Source organism: Anabrus simplex, chromosome 1 (genome assembly GCF_040414725.1).
Source record: "Anabrus simplex isolate iqAnaSimp1 chromosome 1, ASM4041472v1, whole genome shotgun sequence".
NCBI lineage: Eukaryota > Metazoa > Arthropoda > Insecta > Orthoptera > Tettigoniidae > Anabrus > Anabrus simplex.
The window spans coordinates 448,060,107-448,080,734 of record NC_090265.1 but is presented as its reverse complement, the minus strand read 5'-3'; the positions used below and the strand labels follow the sequence as shown (position 1 = coordinate 448,080,734).

Sequence of the window (20,628 nt, the reverse complement as noted above, 5' to 3'; positions counted from 1 at the left end):
ATATAGCTATTAGACTACTGAATTATATTAGTAATACCAACTATAGCTATCTTGATCTTCCACTGCCAGTCTCAGCGTAATCAATGTTAAGTACGCTGCTCAGCACGAATCAACCATTGTTTACCTGTTTATTTATTTCTGGGCAGAAAGGTAATTCTAATTTTAATTTTTCACTTCCTTTGTCTGTACCACGAAACTACACTTTTCAGAGCTGTATGTTATTTAGTAATCTGCACCGACAGTCCCAAAAACATGTTTTGAACTTTATTCTTGTCAGATTAATGCTAGGAATTGGATCATAAACTCATAAGCAATTTAAATTTGGCGTAGGCTATTTCCAGAATGTTGACAATATGTTTCTTTACACTGCAGTTATAATTACGACAACGATTTCACAATTGGGTTTCGCAAGGTACTACTGTGCTTCGCTGATACATGTTGCATAAAACATGTCAATAAATACATCGCACCGTAAATGTTAAAACGGCACCACTCGGGAACAGAGAAAAATTCTAGACATTTATTTAATTTAGTACTGTGAACTTCACTAAACGAAAGCGAAAACCTTGAAGTGTCCTAATATCTATTAATATAGGTGTGGTTACTCCTGAAGATTTAAGGTACTGGGACTACTGAGTACACAGGCTATGTATGATAGTTTTTATATAGGCCCGATACCTAATCCTCACTTAAGAAACACATTCGTTGACATTAACGCTTTGAGAAAGACTAAATACTCATATAGTAATATGTCCCCTACCCTATTCATCGCTTCTGGGTAAAAAGTTTTATGAAACGCAAATCACAACGTAAAATTCCTTCCAAACTATCATGTATCGTTAACAAATAAAAACAACTATGCTAATGAATGGACATGACTGCTAAGAATATTTTATCCTATAAAGGGGTTTGTGAACATATTAACCTTTTGAACTAAATTATTTTATAGTATTTTTAAACAAAGAACAGCGTAGGATGTACTTCAAACTAACTTACAGATAAAGAAGCTTCTCTGAAGAGGAAAAATGTTTTTCCTCAGTACAGCATTACATTGGACTTCCCTGTCAGAAATACATGTTCAGTCCAAGAAGAGATGCTCCCATAGCTGGGGAAAACAAAATCTTCATCAACTTTTACCTTTTCCACATCACCTAAAAGATCTTGCATCCTAAATTCATCAGATAGCGCACAAGTGGTCAGGAATTTTATTCGCATGAAAAACATATCCACTGACATAGATTAGACTCTGAATTGTCATCGATTTTGTTTATCTGTTTTGCATATTCGCCCCTCATATGCTGGTTCAATACTCTTACTTTACATCCGGAGTACCGTTTCTAGTCGTATTTTAACTTAGGGACTGATATTCTGGGATCTGTACCACAATAATACAGTACAACACAACGTGTACACTTACAAATATGTAAATCGAATATGTTATCCCTGATCTTAAATTCCTCAAGGAAGCATCATCATCATCATCATCATCATCATCATCATCATCATCATCATCAATAACAACAACATTCAGTAGTTTTAACCTTTTGAAAAGTCGGAGCAAGTTGCAGAACAAGTTCAAAATTTGAAAGAATATAAATAGAGATTTAACAGAGATTAATTCAACAAACCGTCGTACAAAATATTGCAACATTGTTCAAGAAGTTCTTTGTGATCAGCCTGATGTAGGCCTACAAATGAATTTTAAAATTGTCTGGCTGTGTGATTTTTGTGATAGTATGTGCAAATCTACTTAACAAAAACAAGAAATACCGGGCTGAGTGTCTCAGACGGTTGAGGCACTGGCCTTCCGACCCCAGCCTGGCACGTTCGATCCTGGCTCAGTCCGATGGTATTTGAAGGTACTCAAATACGTCAGCCTCGTGTCGGTAGATTTGCTGGCACGTAAAAGAACTTCCGCGGGACTAAATTCCGGCACCTCGGTGTCTCGGAAAACCGTGAAAGTAGTTAGTGAAACGTAAAGCAAATAACATTATTAAAACAAGAAATGAGAATAATCTAGAAATTATGTAACATTTGAGCCACATTTTGGAGTAAATTTTGAAAGAAAAACGGGGAAAATACGCAGGAATTATTCTGCATTTGAAATTCAGATGTCTGCACGATACAAGTCCCCAGTCTGATTTCACTCAACGCCAGCGCTACAACAATGGGTGTATACTGCTCTTCAGCTTCTGGTAATTTAAATATCATGCAACCAAATACAGTAAAATTAATCATAATTAATTTAAGAATTTCAGAAGACGAGAGACACATAAGAAGTAAAAAAAAAAAAAAAAAAAAAAAAATGGCGTATGGCTTTTTAGTGCTGGGAGTGTCCGAGGACAAGTTCGGCTCGCCAGATGCAGGTCTTTTGATTTGACTACCGTAGGCGACCTGCGCGTCGTGATGAGGATGAAATGATGATGAAGACGACACATATTCTACACCCAGCCCCCGAGCCAGTGAAATTAACCAATTATGGTTAAAATTCCCGACCCTGCCGGGACTCGAACCCGGGACCCCTGGGCCAGCAAAGGCTAGCACGCTAACCATTTAGCCATGGAGCCGGACACATAAGAAGTATAACATTGATATAAGAATAACGCTGATATATTTTTATTGATTGAACTTTGTAAGCAAGAAAAATACTTGCCCAAAAATCTTATGGAATGAAGTACAAAACATTGTACCTTACATGACGTTTATGCTTGTATATTTAAACGATAACAGTTGTGCGACAATGTTTACGAAACCTAAAAACGTTTCCTGATTTCCATATTCCCTCATCGTTATCCTAACAGAACTCCCTATATGTTTTACATTAACTTATACTGAATAAATATTTTGTAGGACGGTTTGTTGAATTAATCTCTGTTAAATCTCTATTATTATTTATAGGAGAAAGGAATTTGCTATACGTTACAGTTAACAGTTCTCTTGTATTTTATTTATATCTAAAATGAGCAAACTTTTTTCACATATGTCTTCCTTAAAGTGAATAACGTAAACGTATAAACGAAATCTTTGCGTTTTTGGTAGACGTTAATCTCTTTGCATATTACTAATGTGTGAGATGGTTAACAAGTATTGTAGTTCATCAGGAGAGCTAACTTATAGGCTAGATAAAAATATTCAGATTTTAAAAGTCAAGTTTCCTCCTAACTTACAATACAGAAAACAATTTAAAATGTCGGATGTATAATATAATAATGATAATCTCACATGTGAACAAAGATATTGCGTACCATTATTTCTGCTCCTTATAATGTTGGAAAAATGTGCATTTACTTATCCCTTGCAGACAAACTCCTTAGATACTGCTAGTGTAGCAACCAACCATCTCCGTTTGCATGAATTTTTTAATGTTAGTTGTCAAGAGGATGTAAGAGTTAAATCTAGCCGCTTGTTAAGTTATCTAGAGTGATATAAAATTCCAGCCCTGACAATGGTTTTCCGTGGTTTCCCATTTTCACACCAGGCAAATGCTGGGGCTGTACCTTAAATAAAGTTTGTCTACTACTTCACTATGAGCGTTCTTTCCCATATAGAATATAAAAGTGCTGCGTTGACATAAACGCATATTTATATAAAGAATGAAGGGAAAATCACTACTAAAATATTGTTTGTGTCAGAGCGCTGATTAGCATGGACAGTTCCTAAGACTGAAGTGTGGTATTAGCCTCAGTAGCTAATTGCGCCGCTTTGCATATTGTGTATAAAACTTATAAATTTTGACTTTGAATTGGCAATATTTAAAAATATATTTCTGATGATTATGCGTTACTTATGGAATGATAAAGATAATATTTGAAGTAAATGATCCACTGAGCATTTAAGGGTTGGTAGTAGCCTACTTCAGGAACTTCAGTGTACATTTCGATGGCTTACTTCCAAAACATCGTTTCTCCCATGCACTTCCTATCCATTTTCTGCCTTAAGACTGGTCACGCCTCCCAGCCACATATGGATGTACAGTCACAAAACAATTTTCGTTGTGTTCATTTTCCTATGCTGGCGTGTAAAGGAAAATGAACCTTAAATACATTAAACTGTAGGAGTGTTTAAATTCGCCATTAAAACGACATCCTTACAATACGGTATGATAAGGTCCATTTTCCTTTACGTAATAGCACAGGAGAATGAACAGTACGAAAAAGGTTCTGATGGACTGCATATAAATATATGACTGGGAGGCGTGACCAGCCTTAAGGAATATAATGGGTAGGAAGAGCATTGTAACATACGAGGTTTTAGATGTAAGCCGACGATTTACAACTCTACGCTGTTATTTCCTACGCCTACTTTTAGTGATTGCTCTAACGTCAGCAGTACTGAGCGATCATGTTTATATCCAAGGGTGTGATTTATCTTTTTCTCTGTTTGTGAAAAAAAAATTATCATGAACTCATATACTCCTGCACATGAACAAGAAGTACAAGTTCAAATTTACCTATCTTGTCCAGAATGCCAGAAATGAAGTGCCAACTTTAGAGAGAAGTGCTCGAGCCACCCGACGCGTCTGCGCGGGGCTTACGGCGTCCTCAATTGGCTAATGAAATATGAGAAGCAACGATATGAAACCCGCCCACTTTAACTCCAGATACACATAAAAAAAAAACATCTTCTTCAATCTACTGCTTCAAAATCACTGTAGATTACGACGTTGATATCCTGATTCTCTGACACTGCTTGCTTTGACGTACGGCCTACTTAGCACAACTAACGACTCTATAGAAAAATGTTGAAATTGATCGAACAGGATATCTTTTGGTCCCCCGAAATCTGCAGCCTCTTCCAGATATAACAATATATTATTTCCGCGTAAAGACTTATAAACTTTTCATTAGAGTTTTAATTGTAAAATGAGTTAACTTCTTAAGCTTTTCCGTTTTATTGTTATAGTTTCTCCGCAATAGTAATATCCCTCAGAAAATATTAAATTTAAAAACTTGATATTTCGATCACTCATAGTAAATTGTGTATTACTGGTATTAAGTGCTGAAATAGGTTTCATGTAACTCAGTAGTTACCGACTACTTTCGTCATTGTAACTTACTGAAGAAACGAGCAAAATTCTGTGACTATTATGATACAAGTTAGCTACAAGAACGCTTCAAAAGATTACCTAGCAGGCCCACTCGTGACTTTAAGAACTTTCGTAGCATTGTACGTGCAATGGAAATTATTTGGTGTCCTCTAGGCCTATAGCGTATACTTTACGCACAGTGTAATGCCGTAGTCGCATTACAATTTTACAAACGCATAGGCCTATATAAAATTACAACTTTATTTAATATTCCACCAAATTTATAAATATAGTTTTAGGAGCTTGAAGTGAATAAGGCTACAGTCAAAGTACTTCATCTTAAACTGATCATCTACCTAAATTATGCCGAAATTCCATAATGTATCACATGACTTTGAACATATTTCTTGAACTATAAGTAGGCCTACCTAAAAAGTAACTTACTTCTTCGGTTTTATTATTATTAATAATAATATATTAATTAATATTAATTAATTATAATATTGATATTAATTATTATTAATATAATAATAATAATAATAATAATAATAATAATAATAATAATAATAATAATAATAATAATAATAATAATAATAATATTTACAGTCTTGTAGAGCCTCCGTGGCTCTGTCGGCGGCGCGCCGGCCTCTCACCACTGGGTTCCGTGGTTCAAATCCCGGTCACTCCATGTGAGATTTGTGCTGGACAAAGCGGAGGCGGGACAGGTTTTTCTCACGGTACTCCAGTTTTCCCTGTCACCTTTCGTCCAGCAACACCCTCCAGTATCATTTCATTTCATTTTATCTGTCATTCATTAATCATTGCCCCAGAGGAGTGCGACAGGCTTCGGCAGACGGAACAATTCCTATCCTCGCCGCTAGATGGGGCTTCATTTATTCCATTCCTGACACGGTAGAATGACTGGAAACAGGCTGTGGATTTTCATTTACAGTCTTCAAGGACACCAGAGTGCAAAGCTTTCAGTGAAAAGGTGTTATTTATGCGTCAGTAAATAAATTAATATGGATCTCGCGGACTTAAAACCTGTTAAATTCGGTACGGAAATCCTGAGCTCAGGAGATGGGCATAACTGCTCTACTAAGCCGGACTTTCAGTGTTTTGTTCAATCAGTACACAGCGGAGTAAATATTAATAGACTTGTGCATTTGTCATCCTACATGCTAAGCATATGACCGAGTGGAACGGCCGCGCGTGTTAAAGCGCTACGACAATGGAACCAAGCTCTGCATTCGGGAGACGCGTGTATTCAAACCCCACCGTCGGCTGTCCTGAGAAAGATTTCCCGTGGTTTCCCATTTTCACTTCCTAAAAAATGCCGAGATATTTCCTATGGATAGGCCACAGCCGATTCCTTCCATTTTCTTACTCACATTCATTCACCATCATTTATTTAATCTTCATTACCTCCTCAATAGAGGTTGGTGTCAGCAAGGGTATCCGGCCGTAAAACAATTGCCATATACATTTATCTCGCCTCATCCCCGACCCCGACGGGACTAAGGGGGCGACAAACAAACTAAGAATTTGTTTCACGAATATGTACTTCTAGCAACATCGTTCATTTCAAGTACACATTACTTTGACGGTCACTTGAAGTAAGTTGCATGCCCATAAGTAAGGATAACAATCCTCACTTAAAAATGTACATAAACATTGATAATGAGAAAAAATAAAAATAAAATTCCTGCCATGACTAGAACAGTTCAGTTATGAAGGAAGATTTGCTCAAAAGCAAATTTTAAGTGTTATAGAAAAAAAAAAAAATTAAACCAGACCCCGGTCTAGAAAGCCAAGGATAACTGCCGAGAGGATTTGTCGTGCTGACCACACGGCACCTCGTAATCTGCAGGCCTTCAGGCTGAGCAGTGGTCGCTTGGTAGGCCAAGACCTTTCAGGGCTGTAGTGCCATGCAGGTTAGGTGCAAAACTATACACGTTTCCTTTATCGAAAATTATGCTAAATATTGAATTATATTATAAGGTACCACATTGTATTTTGAAGACTGTAAATGTTTATTATTATTATTATTATTATTATTATTATTATTATTATTATTATTATTTAGGCCTTTATATAATAAAGAATAAGACTGCTCAAACACGATACATTTTTAATTTAGCCTACTGATACTCCAGTCTATTTGACCTGTATCAATAACAACAATTTTCTAGAGTGGATGTTGCTGTGCAGAGAGGTGATTGTAGAGGATAATTAGTGAGGCCTTGATTGTGCCTTTTGTAATTCTCCCTATATAGTACTCATTCCTAAAGTTTTTGGGGATATTCCAGTATACTTTTGTCACACTACCTCTACTTCCAAATAGCTAAACTCACATGGACCAGTTCTCAGACGCATGCATCCGTTTAAGTACTCGACTGAAGTCAAGCACATCGTCTCCTTATGTCATAGGATTTTAATAGACGATGAACGTTGTAAATGAGTCAAAGAGAATGCAACATTTCCAAACACCAGTAAGTTATAGCCAGGTCAGAAATTAAACTATTCGACAGAACGAATAGTCAGCTGATGAACGTATGAAATTATTTTCCTCTAGTGGTAACCACCAGAAATAATAAAATATTTTTGAAATTATTATGAATTCGATAATTGTTTACAAGTAAAAGGGATGGAGTGTGGTGCCAGGATTACAGCTCGGGACTCAACTCAAAACGTTCCACATTTAAGTTCATGATCTCGGTTCGAGTCTTCAACGGATGAATCACGTGTCTTTAGGAAGAGCAACCGGCGTTAAACCCTCGGTCAAAACCCAAAATGAGTTCCGACGACCCCAAAAATTGTTTGGAGAAGTTGAAAATTATTTAGATTCTTACAAGTTGGAAACATCTACTATAAATATAGTAAAGAATCTTTTGCGTCAACATTTCTTAGGAAAACAGTGAAGATCTCGACGATTACTTAACTAATATTATGTAGACTATGTTTCACTGTCAGCACGTATGTTAGATGAGGGTATGATATTCAGGATACAAAATACTGCTACTAATTGTGGGATATTAATATACGGACATTACAAACCGCAGTACACAGTAAAAGTTACCGCAGTGATGTGCCGTATACTGGTAAGGACATGCCTCGCTAATTTACAAGGTAACTACAGAATTATGGGATTATAAATGGACTGCCACACGACAAGCTTCATATCATACCTCCTTATATCTAGAAAATCAGACCTTTGAGGCCTCAACACGTTAATCTGATTTCTAAGTCACAAAATAGTAAATGGCAATTGTGCATGGTCCCCATCGTCGTTGGGCTCGATTCCTGACTCAGACAGGAATTAAGATCAACAGTAGGCCTACATGAATTCAGTCTCAGGAGCTCATGTCGTAAGAAGAGAAACGAGGCAGACTTAATTGTCATTTATACTAGAAGTAGTCTTCCATTCTAACTTCAGCCCTGCATAAAGGCGGCGGTGATTTCTTCACCGTCAACATGCTCTAGTCTAGACACTATAGACGATAATAAATAAATAAATAAATAAGTAAATAAATAAATAAATAAATAAATAAATAAATAAATAAATAAATAAATAAATAAATAAATACTGATCAGTTTTTAGGGCTGTCGCCCAGGAGGCAAACTCCCTGTCTATTGTTTTCCTAGTCTTTTCGTAAACAATAAATAGACACACTTGTTATCTGGCTTCGGAGGTCCTAAATACACACCACTTATCACTGCGATATTCCAAGGTACAAAAAAGGAGAAGCAATCACACGGAGAGAAAGACATAACTTCCCAGCATAAAAGTAACTATCTTATGTATTATGTCATATTGAAACTTAGGCTTTCAGATGATCTGTTTTAGAGGCAATCTTTATTGCCTCATTCAAGGGCTAGGGTGTTCATTGTCACCAGTCCCATGAGTGTGAGTGAAACTTAGACTTACCTATCTGTATTACTGAGAGTGTAAACATGATTATTTTCAATCAATAATCAGGATAAGTGCTCCAAGACTGAAACTGATACACTATCCCAGATTATATATGGAGCAAGTATGGGAACCGCCAGGAAAATTTACGTCAACGGCGCCAGAATTCGAACCTCAGACTCTAAAATATACAGATCCCAACGTAATGTAACACATTCAATAGAACTATACCAATGGATGCGGAAAAGTACTCGGCCACAACTTCAGAAATACTTAAGATACCTCTAAACAGCTCTGCAACATTAATTAAGATCATTAATATATTACGGTATTGAGTTCAGTCTGCAAGCTTCTGTGAATTAACTAAACGCTTCCACTAACCACTGTTTGTAACTACTCTGTGGTCTCATTTCGTTCCATCAGTTAACAACTGATTCTAACCATCGCCTCCTTGGTATTCCTCTACTTCTCTTACCCTATATCGTTTAAATTAAATTCAAATCAGCAATTGAAGCAATAAACCGGCATTATAGCCTTTAATAGAGCATTCTGTTTGATAATTATTTAGAGCTTATGTGGGTGATCAATAGCCTGTTAGAAAGAAATACTTCCCTTTCAAACCTGTCCGACTCATAACACTTTCCTCTTCATATTCACACTGCACACTACACTATCAACCACTACAGAAACACGCAATAGTGATTACGTCCCTCCATATACTGTTGGCGTCAGGAAGGGTATTCGGCCGTAAAACTGGGCCAAATCCATATGTGCGACACAGTTCGCACCCGCGACCCCGGGGGTGGGAAAAACGGTAGTAAAAGAAGAAGAATATCCCTTTCAAACCTATGCCACTGATACTACACATTCTCCTTGTATGCAGAAAATATGACTAGTAGGAAACTTCAGACCGTAAATAAGGTTCTGAATAAAAACATCTTGAAAACCTGCGAAAGAAAACAGTATGAATCTGTCACATTTGAAAGCACTCAGTTTTTGCACAAAATAGTTTTAAAAAATCTTTTAATATGCCTGAAATAGCTCAGAATAATTTTATATTTACTTTGATATACCGGTACTCTACTAGAAAAACTATCTAATCTATTTTCATTTCTTCAAGTAATTTTTAATATTTGATAAACATTTTCTAGCAAATAAATCAAATTTGCAACTGAACTAGACAAATGGTATTATAATTCGACCCAGCATCGAAAAAGCATACTCAATTGAGAAACGATAATCAGAAATGTTTATGTTCAAATATCATTTCGTATCATTCTAGAGATAAAGAAAAGTTCCTAAGAAAAATTATCTTATATTTCTATACAATCTGACAAGATCTATACTCCTAAAATTACTATAAAATTTAAAAACAGATCTCTATTTCTGATCAGATTGTTTCGTTAGTTCAAGCTGGTATAATCACTCTAAAATATCATTATGTTTCACTGATTTAAGAAATGCTGTAGGGCCGTTCAGAAGTATAAGCATTTTTCTGAAGTCATGTTAAACAATAATTAGAAGTCGACTACTGAATCTGAGAGGTTAAGAGAACAGGTGCTGCAACTTTTAATATCATGGAAAATTGAGCAATTGAACTTAGTTTACCGTAGTTCACTGTGAATTTATCAACATTTTAAAAATATTCACATAGAAAAGAGGCAAAAAATCTGAACTCACTTTTCTATAACAGAACATCATGATGGTTTTACTATTTCAATAATATTAATTAACAACCGTCTTCATGACATTCAGCTGCATACGAGCTTTTTTCTTGAGTTCGAACTTTTAAGTTACAATAATAGATTAGTTCAGGCCCTCAGCTGATCTTCAGTAATTTTCTGGAACAAGAGCCCAATATAATCCAAGACTCATCTTATTAAATTATGTTATACAATGCATCACAGTGCAGTTAATACGATCATGATTCCTGAGCGCTCTCAAGTTATCGTTCCTTCATTTAACAAAATATATTTAAATAAACTCTAATAGAAAATCATAAAGCATTGTGTTTGAGTCTGCATTTAGTGGTGAGAAAATAACACGAATTCTAGTGTTGGAATATAAGGTATTCGATAACTTAAAGGTTCCCAAGACCCATGTGTATTGTATAAATGCACTATGAAGCGTACGCATGGTGAGATATTATTGAAGGAAATATAGGGTTTCGGACGTTTGGGTGGATAAAGAACTGTAGATATACTTTTACTTCATATGACAAAAACACATGTCATTAGTTTATTACGTGATGTTGTCTTTGAAAGGTCAGTATACAATGATGGATACGTCGGGCTACTTACAGAAAAACTGTTCATTATCATAGACTTAGACTGTAATTTTATCCAATATTTGAAAAAAGGTATTTCAAAACAATATTTAAAAACAGTGAAATTGATAACAAATATTATACATGAATGTTCGTTTTGAAAACGAAGTATTGAAACCTAAATAAAGTTATATCGAATTAAACATTTGTGTTCTGAATTTATAGTTCATATTTTCTAAATTATATACAAGATATATTCTGACTTTCAAAATAAATGGAATGTTGAGATAAAAATTGACACTTTCGGAATGCGAACGCATTGCCTTCTCACAGTTAACTTTAGGGAACATATATTTAAAAAATAATATTCTCAATTAGTCTATTGTTTCTAACATAGTGGTTTCAAAACATCTTATAAAAATGAAATTACATTTTAAAAATAATAAAGGACACTGCCGTAAACTGGATCGCTTTGATATAAATAATTTTCACGTCATTCAATTCAGAATATGTTTTGTTAACCTTCAAATACAATGTTCCTCGTAAGAAACGTAAAACTAATGCTCGCAAATATTTATACTATAAAACTATAGCGGAAATTAAACCATATTTATAACAAACTAACTATTAACACAAATACCTGAAAGTCACTTCAACAGGATATTTCCAAGGACTAGTTCTGTTCGCAACCATAAGGTTTTCTTATTGTTTTCCGAATATAATGCAAGATGGAAAGTACGAAAAACACCGGAAAATCACATAAAGTAGGGGTATTACTGAAAGATAGGAATTACAAGGTAGAATATAAGTTAATTTAAGTGTAATGTGCAACGTTATATACAAACACGACAAAGTAATAGCACAGAGATCATCAAATCGTTAACATTATATAATTCAGCGGATTGAACTTATTGCCTTATGAATAACTGAACTAGTAATTTTATACATCTTGTTGTAAGGTGAGATCGATTAATCTGAATTATCGTCTTAGTCATACTCTAGCTTCTCAAAACAGATTTCACGAAAATATATTAATTATTATTTATAGGATATTCCGATTATAAAATAACGTAATAATACGCACTGACCTGTATTTTGAGCATTTTATCAAAACTCTCTACTTGAACAAGAAATGGTGATATCTACAATTTTAAAATATGGTAACATAACAGTGGAATAGCCAGTTATCTACTTAAGTGGTTTGACGGATATCCAAGTTCTGTATGAGGTATTTAATACTTAGACTACTTGGTTCTATTCTCAACATAAATTTCACTTTAGAGCATTTAGTGAACTTTCTGTCTAAATAATAATTCTCTCCTTCGTGAAACGTACGTAACTTATGAGGACAGAAAAACATCTTTGCTTAAATAATTACTAAGCAAGTATGACATGCTCGAAGGTTAAAGTATAGACATGCAGAACTCTGAGCTGAGCGATAATTCTACAAAAATAGAATGTTGTTTATTAACAGAATGCTATTTTGATATGTTACGCTGCTTGCAGTGTTATTGAACTGAGGTGAGACAATCTGCCATCAACAAGTTCAGCAATTACACATACAGATAGGTCGTAGTCCTACACCGAATGATGAAATGCTAGGAACTAAGGTATTAGTCTATGTATACAACAATTAATGTTTTCTATCAAATACACTATGATAGGTGAAATTTTATCTTTTAACGCTCGAGAACGATCTTCTAACTGCAAGAAGACGACTTTTTTTGGAAAATACTCAAAATACTCATTTAATTTGGATTTTATCAATATATCTGGGGAAAAAATGAAAACAAAGTAGGTTATTTTGAAAAAAATACACAACATTATGACATGGTAATCTATGCAAATTGACGACTACTTTTGAGAAACCTGAGTATCTAAGAATTTTACCGTGTAAATAGCTGGAAAAAGAATGACTTTTCAAATTCTCTTGCGTTTAATATCATATGCTAGCATGCACTGAAGAAATAAATAGCAAGAGTTCGAATTTTGGAACGAAGATATTTAAGCAACGGTATAATCTGTGATAAATTAATCAAATGATCCAGTTGGTTATGTTTTCACAGTAATCATAGAATTGTTCAAAACCTGTTTAAAAATAAACAGTTTATAATAAAGTAACAAACATCTCAGCTACGAAAACATAACTCCTGCTATTCTAAGAGAAAAGGCTAAAACAAAATACCGTCTCATAGTGCAATTATATGTTTACGTTTTTCAAACAATGGAATGTGTTTCGTTATTTTTCAAATTCGGCACGAAAACAGACTCTGATATATACCATCTATGCTTAAATATATTTTAATATATCTGTATAGTAAAAAATATTTCGCAATATTAATATCTTATTTAGTTAATATGAAATGAAAATCTGTGCAAATAGGACACTATTTATATGTACGTATATCCATTTTTGTTTTCTTGTTTTGAAAAATCGTTCTTTTTTATCTCGTTCCTCTGTTTCTCAAAGTTTCTCTTTATTCATGAATCACTAAAACTGCACACGGTCTTGTCGGATTATTTAACATTATCATTGGAATGAAATAGATAGCTTTCACTGAACAAAAGAAACATTCTTCTATTTCATTCTAAACATATTTGAATTCTGGCGAAATAAATTTTGTTTGAACACTGGATCGATCCTACCTTGAAACTCTTAGAAGATCACATGATGGAGATTGCACTCGAAGACGGGGTGCTGAAGAGTATCTTGGGGGATGTTCTGGGCGAAGTTGAAGAGAGGAAGATTGCTGAAGTTTATAATGAACTGAGAGTGGTGCTGGATTGATCTCGTTTGTTTTGATGGGCAAGATTCCTTCACGTTGACGAATTGCACGTTAAATAGTTCCTGGTTGTCGGCTGATGAAGTCGCCGTCTACCTGCGGAAGACTTGATCGGCAAGGTAGCTGTGTATTACCCGGTCTCAACTCCAAGTCCACGAGCGGCTAAGTTATGGAAAGCTTTGTTTTTTCTGAGTCACAGGAACGTTCTCACTTTAACATCTCCGTCGAAATGAAAGAATTAGTTCAACTTCAAACAAATAAACATAGTGGAATATTCTAGAATGATAGCTAGGCGTAGGTTAGGCATCTGTTGTTTGTTTTGAATGGAACTGTCCTTCGAATATATTTCTCACTAATAAATCTGCTCTAAGGTCCTAAATTCAAGCCTCTCGTATGAAGTGGAAAAAGCTTGACGTTACAACCACTTTTATTTTCAACATTGCTATCTATCTCAAGTTCAATAATATCCTGCTGAATCGTGTATTGTTTTAGTCTGACGAAATGAAAGTCTCCCGTTGCTATTTCAAATTTAAACATCGCACATCTTTATGGATTACTTTCCTTCTTGGCTGGATAAAGTGTAACGAAGACGGAAAGAAACAAACAAAAGTGTGGCATAATTTCTTAAAATATTGCCCACGTACATACAGGAAGGTGTAATTAATAATTAGTATATACAATGTCCTGTTATTTATGCTTCAGTATTTACGTTTCTCTATAATGTCTTGGCTGTTTGTAGCAAGTGTCTATTACATGGTCTCTGTATTGAAATATACATTATGTAGACTTCTACAAATGAATGAAGTCCAAATAGAGTCACAGAACACTTTCCTAAACGTCCCTTCTTCTCTGACTTGTTGTTAATATACAGTAACTATAATCAGTTTCAGTAATATAATAGATACACAAACCAATAGTCCGCACTCGACTCGTTGGTCTAAAACACTAAGAAGAACTCGATGGTGTGTGTGTGTACGAAATAACTAGAGATTAGGTCTTCTTTGCATTTTACTACAACTATTAATTTATATATTTTTTACAAAAATTGTCATCACTTTCACTATACATCGTCATAATGTTGTATGTACAAATTCAAAAATTCGAACGCGGCCACAGTTTTTCTTTGTATCACGTCCATCATAGCGCCCATCTTCGAAGGAAATTAGTCACCGTTTCTTTTCTTAATATTATTATTTGCGGACCATATATTAACTATTTACAACTCAGTAAAGTCTTGTATTTTACACGAATAAATGTTAGTTAACGTTTCCCGAACTACACACAAAACGTTGTCAAAGTCTATTGCTATTTGTAGAGTAACGTTGAATAAATATCCCGATCAGTCACTCTTCTTAAGTTCCAGTCCCCCTTGAAGCTGCATGTTGTGGTAGGGTAAGTGCCAGTTCGAAACGATGGAATGTTTTGAATAATAAAACAAGATCCATCTTTTGCATAATTACGTACTTTGTAGTCGCCTCCAATGATGAATTCAAACATGGCCGCCTTTACTGCATAGTAATTAATTGATTAATTATGCAATACAAATCACACAAACTTCACTTGATGCCTTGTTTGTTTCTATAATTTCCAAAAGCACGAGTTGTTACGAAGAGTGAGCACATTTCAACCGTCCTTCTTAGTATTCTTATGTAAAAGCATTATGATGTAAATACACTGGATTTATTGCATTCAGCACACTTGAGGATTAGTAGAATTTAAAATTAAGATTCCATTCATAGGCAAATTAATATATTCACATCTTGAACAGGTGTATTTAATTTATATTGTGTGCACTGCCACGACCTTGTACTGTGCGATAAGTATTTTATTCCTGCTTCATCACAATTTTGCGTACCGTATAAATTATTCCGTTGCCACTTTGTGAAACAGTTCCGAAATTTAATTCCATGGGTGCATATTGTGAGGTGATGGTGAACTTTTCATATGTGGAAAAGGATTAGGAAAATTTGAACTTGTAGGCTTCTGATAAGGCGTATTTTCGAACTGTAGGTTGTAATCTGATAGGAACATCTCTGGAAGGAAAAATGACGTGTTGGGATGGAAGTATTTATACAGAGGTTGCTGAGAAGGAAGAGGATTTTCCATGGTAAAGGTTGCAGCAGGGTTTTGTGTGTAGTTCGGGAAATCTCACTTATACTTGATGTGTTAGTGGGCTGTTAACGACTGATGGGTAGGCATGGATTGAGGAGACAACATAGGTGGACTATGGGAATGTGAGTGTTGCCCCATGGGCGAACCATGCATATCTTGATGGTGGTACCCCTGATGTAAGCCGTGAGGGGGTCCACCTGGCATACCTTGTGGTCCACCTTCTAACATGCTGTCCGGTCCACCCAACGTATTTGGCGGCGTCATTCTCTTCTCTTTTTGTCTCCTGTTACAGAACCACACTCTAACCACTTCCTTCTCTAACTGCAAACTGTCTGCTAATGCTGAGATTTCTTGCGCTGACGGTTTTGGTTGCTTGTGGAAATGTTGTTCTAAAGCTCCCTTCACAGATACCTCGATACTGGTCCTCTTTTTCCTTTTCCTACCCTGCGCTGCAATCTTATCAATACTTGTAGGAGAGCCTGTTGTGGAGTCTGCTTCTTCTAACCATTTCTGTAGTAATGGCTTCAGTTTACACATATTTTTAAAGCTTAACTGCAGTGCCTCAAACCTACAAATTGTCGTCTGAGAGAACACGTTACCATACAAAGTTCCTAGAGCAAGTCCAACATCTGCTTGTGTAAAACCAAGCTTTATCCTGCGCTGCTTAAACTGTTTGGCAAATGCTTCGAGATCGTCTGATGTAGGAGTATCATCTTCACCCCCTGAGGGGTCTCCTCTGCCATCCGGGTGCTGATGTTGTTGATGATGGTGCAACGGTGAAGGACTGTGGTTCTGCATCTCTCTTAGTGAATGATGCAGTTGGGGGCTTGCCTGGTGGTGGTGCGCCAACATACCATTCATGGCTGCATGGTACGCGGCGGCCGGACTCGTGTGGTGTTGCAGAGGTGATCCAGCACCAGTGTTTGAAGATGCTGAGATATAATGTGCTGAAGACACGACTGGTGCATGCCACGAATGTGGCGACGCCATTCCTCCGCCACCTTGTTGATGTGGTGGTGGCGCTCGGGGGTGGTGCATGCCAGGCACCTCACCTGCTGGATGGGGTGGCTTGATGTCCACTGTTGACGTCTGGTGAGGGTGGTGATGGTGTGCATGGTGTGAATGCATCCCTGCCATGGACGCTGCCCAAGGATCTGCCCCTGAGCCAGGTTGAAGGCTGACCCACGGATTGTGAGCCGCAGCTGACAGCGACACAGGGTGTCCATTTGGAGACGGTGACGAAGGAACTTGATGATGGTGGTGATGATGATGATGATGCTGCGTGGGAGGCAAGTATTTCATCTCACCATTACTTGCATCTGCCGCCGATCGCGGAGAACTACTATGATACCCGCCTACCGCGGCGTTCACTATGTTCATACCGACAGCACTACCGTCTAGCTCGGAAGAGATGCCCGTACTAGCGGGCATATACGTTGTCGTAGCCATTTACTATCCTCTTTTGAGAAAATAAAAAAAACACTTTACCCTAGGAGAGTTTACCCCCTTTTTCCCTAGCACCGAGGAGGGGGTGCGGCAGGCGCGGGCGCCGGACTGTTCAGACTTGTAAAAACACTAACACACTCACACATACACACGGAGATGCTTTAGACAGAGACAGAAAATATCAGGGGGGTCCCCCAAAAACTCATGCGTTATGCATGTGGTACAACGCACTACGGTCCTCAAACTGAGGCCTCGATCCTGGCTAGCAACTTCCAAGCTTCCAAGGCCTGAATGCCTAAACCCCCCCTCACACCACTTGCACACACACATATACACAAACCCTCCTCTCGTGCCCCTCTCCTTGCCCCTCTCACTCTAACTCACTCATAATAACGGATTCTTCCTTCTCCCTCTAACACGCCCGGCGCATTCCCCCTCTCTCACATTACCCCTACACTCCCCACCAGCGCCAAGTTCTACACCACGTTCTACATAATCCGCGATTGGTTGGGGCAAGGTTTGAGTGGCAGTAAGCACAGCCGTGACGTGCCACGGTGAGACCGATCTGATTGGCCAGCAGAGACTCCGCCTTCTCTACCAGCTGGTATGGAAGAAAGTTAGGAGGGGGTTACAGCAGCACAAGTCCGGTAGCAACTGGGAGCACGCGACAGACGAGCCAAGGATGGCAGACAGCGGGCGCGAAGCCTATTAAGGCTCGGCTGTGGGGCGATCACAACAATACGCTGGCCTCAGCTGATCCATTCCATGTATCTTTTGTTTTATTCATTATTTAGATATTCCTCCCTGCTTGCCTGCTCCATTCATAAAGTTACAGACTTCGCATGGAGAGGAATCTTAACTGGTAGGCCTATATCAAGGACATGAGATTATTATTATTATTATTATTATTATTATTATTATTATTAAAATAATGTATATTTGATAATCGTTATTGTTAACAATACTTTCTAGCGCATTCTTTCTTCAATGGCGTTTGGGAAATATTTTTCACAGTTTCATTTTATCAGTGTGTGTTGAGAAGAGATTAATTCTTTGTGCAAGCAGTAAGAGTCATCGTTCGTAATGTGAATCAGCCAACTAAAATATATATTCTTACCATGCTTTGCCTTGACACAAGAATATACTTCGGAAGTAGCTTCTAATTCTGCTCATACCTCACAAGATTAAATAAAAAGTAGGCTATTATTTAATTGATATTATGATGAAGTCTGTAAGTTATAGGTCTAGATTTTGTATCGAATAGCTTGTCGTTGTAGCATCGACTTCCACATCTCATATATTTTTCGTATGATTTCAGAAATTGTTGTTTTATTTAGGAAAGGTCATTGAAGAGTAGACTTCAGTTAATTTGTGTCCGACTCGTTGGCTAACGGTCAGCGTGCTGGCCTTCGGTTCAGAAGGTCCCGGGTTTGATTCCCGGCCGGGTCTGGGATTTTAACCTTAATTGGTTAATTCCAGTGGCACGGGGGCTGGGTGTAAGTGCTATCTTCATCATAATTTCATCCTCATCACGACGCGCAGGTCGTCTACGGGAGTCAAATAGAAAGACATGCACCTGGTGAGCCGAACTCTTCCTGGGAAATCCCGGAACTAAAAGCCATACGACATTTCATTTTTTCAGTTATTCTAATTTGTTCCTTGCTGTTCTTCTAACTACTGTTATTGAACTATTGTAGTCATGTATGTATGTAACTGCAAGAATCTGCCATTGAGACAATCCTCGGGGGAAAGAAAAAATATAGGCCTATCTCGGCATTTTCCTAAGATAAATGCGAGGTAAAAGCCAGCATCTGGATACACAATGTGAATAATATGTCATGGAAAGGGAAATTTTCTTTTAGTCTGCCAGTTATTAACTCTCTGTTTTACAAGTAGAAAAGGCGAGACCTAAATAGATTGACGTCACGCATTTAGTGCGAGTGAAGTTAAGATTAATTTCCAGTTCCAGTTACTGGAAAAATTGTTTTTAAAATAAATGACCTTCTCTTTTGTTCCAATGTTCTGATTGTATTTCAGATACTTTCTGCAAAATCTTCAGTACGTAATTCCTTATAACAAATTGCATAGTCTAATGTCCAAGTTTCAAAACATGAGTTTCTTCTTCTACTTCTTCTTCTTCTTCTTCTTCTTCTTCTTCTTCTTCTTCTTCTTCTTCTTATTATTATTATTATTATTATTATTATTATTATTATTATTATTATAGGAATATGTTTAGACTAAATATTTCAGTGGAGCTCTTCAGCCTTTATGAAAATAAATACAAACTGAAAACAAAAGATTTTCTTACCGTCCTAGAGGTAGGTTACAAGACTAACTGACTAAAATGTAGATGCCACTTCGCTCATTTCCTTCCTATCAAGACTCGCATGGTCAATTCTTGTTCTTTTCCGTCCCCGGCGGTATTAGTTTGCAATACCTTGGCTTGGTGTTACGAATAAGAGGTGTGGCATAAGCATAATAGTGTTTTCTTTATGGGGTTGTACATTAATTAAGGCCATGGCTGCTTCCTTCCAACTTCTAAGACTTTTCCTATCCCATCGTCGCCGTAAGACCTATCTGTGTCAGTGCGACCTAAAGCCACTAGCAAAAAAAAAATTATAACAATTGTAGATGGGTAGCTTCAGTTCGATAGTTCAGTTTAGACGCATTACATGTATTATTATTATTATTGTTATTATTATTATTATTATTATTATTATTATTATTATTATTATTATTATTATTATTATTATTATTATTATTACCCTACTGTGTAGACTACACAATCTTAAAGACCTTCTAAGATGCTCGTCAATTGTTATTTTACGAGCTGCAGTGAACAGACAAATGATTGACAAGATAGTAACCAACCTCCAATTAGAGATAATTTAAGGAGAAAAGGAGGAGAAATATTATTATTATTATTATTATTATTATTATTATTATTATTATTATTATTATTATTATTATTATTATTATTATTATTATTATTATTATTATTCGAATAACCCCTTTGAGGGTACGATAAACCAACTTTAGTTACATTCCTTTGCATTTAATTCTTCGTTTCCAAACTTCCATCATA

At 36.5% G+C, this 20,628-nt stretch overlaps 1 protein-coding gene across 2 annotated transcripts in view; it reads right to left on the bottom strand.

Annotated features, from left to right (window-relative positions):
• vvl (ventral veins lacking) overlaps nucleotides 1-17,750 on the bottom strand; it is a 285,935-nt gene extending 268,185 nt beyond the window's left edge. Inside the window, exon 1 of one of the 2 annotated variants that reach the window (XM_067135203.2) lies at nucleotides 13,849-17,750. In XM_067135203.2, the coding sequence (XP_066991304.1) occupies nucleotides 16,152-17,546 (1,395 nt within the window). In that variant the 5' untranslated portion in view covers nucleotides 17,547-17,750 and the 3' untranslated portion in view covers nucleotides 13,849-16,151. The remainder of the gene's footprint in view (nucleotides 1-13,848) is intronic. The other variant, XM_067135204.2, reaches the window with a different exon arrangement.
• Between the last annotated feature and the right edge of the window lie 2,878 nt (nucleotides 17,751-20,628).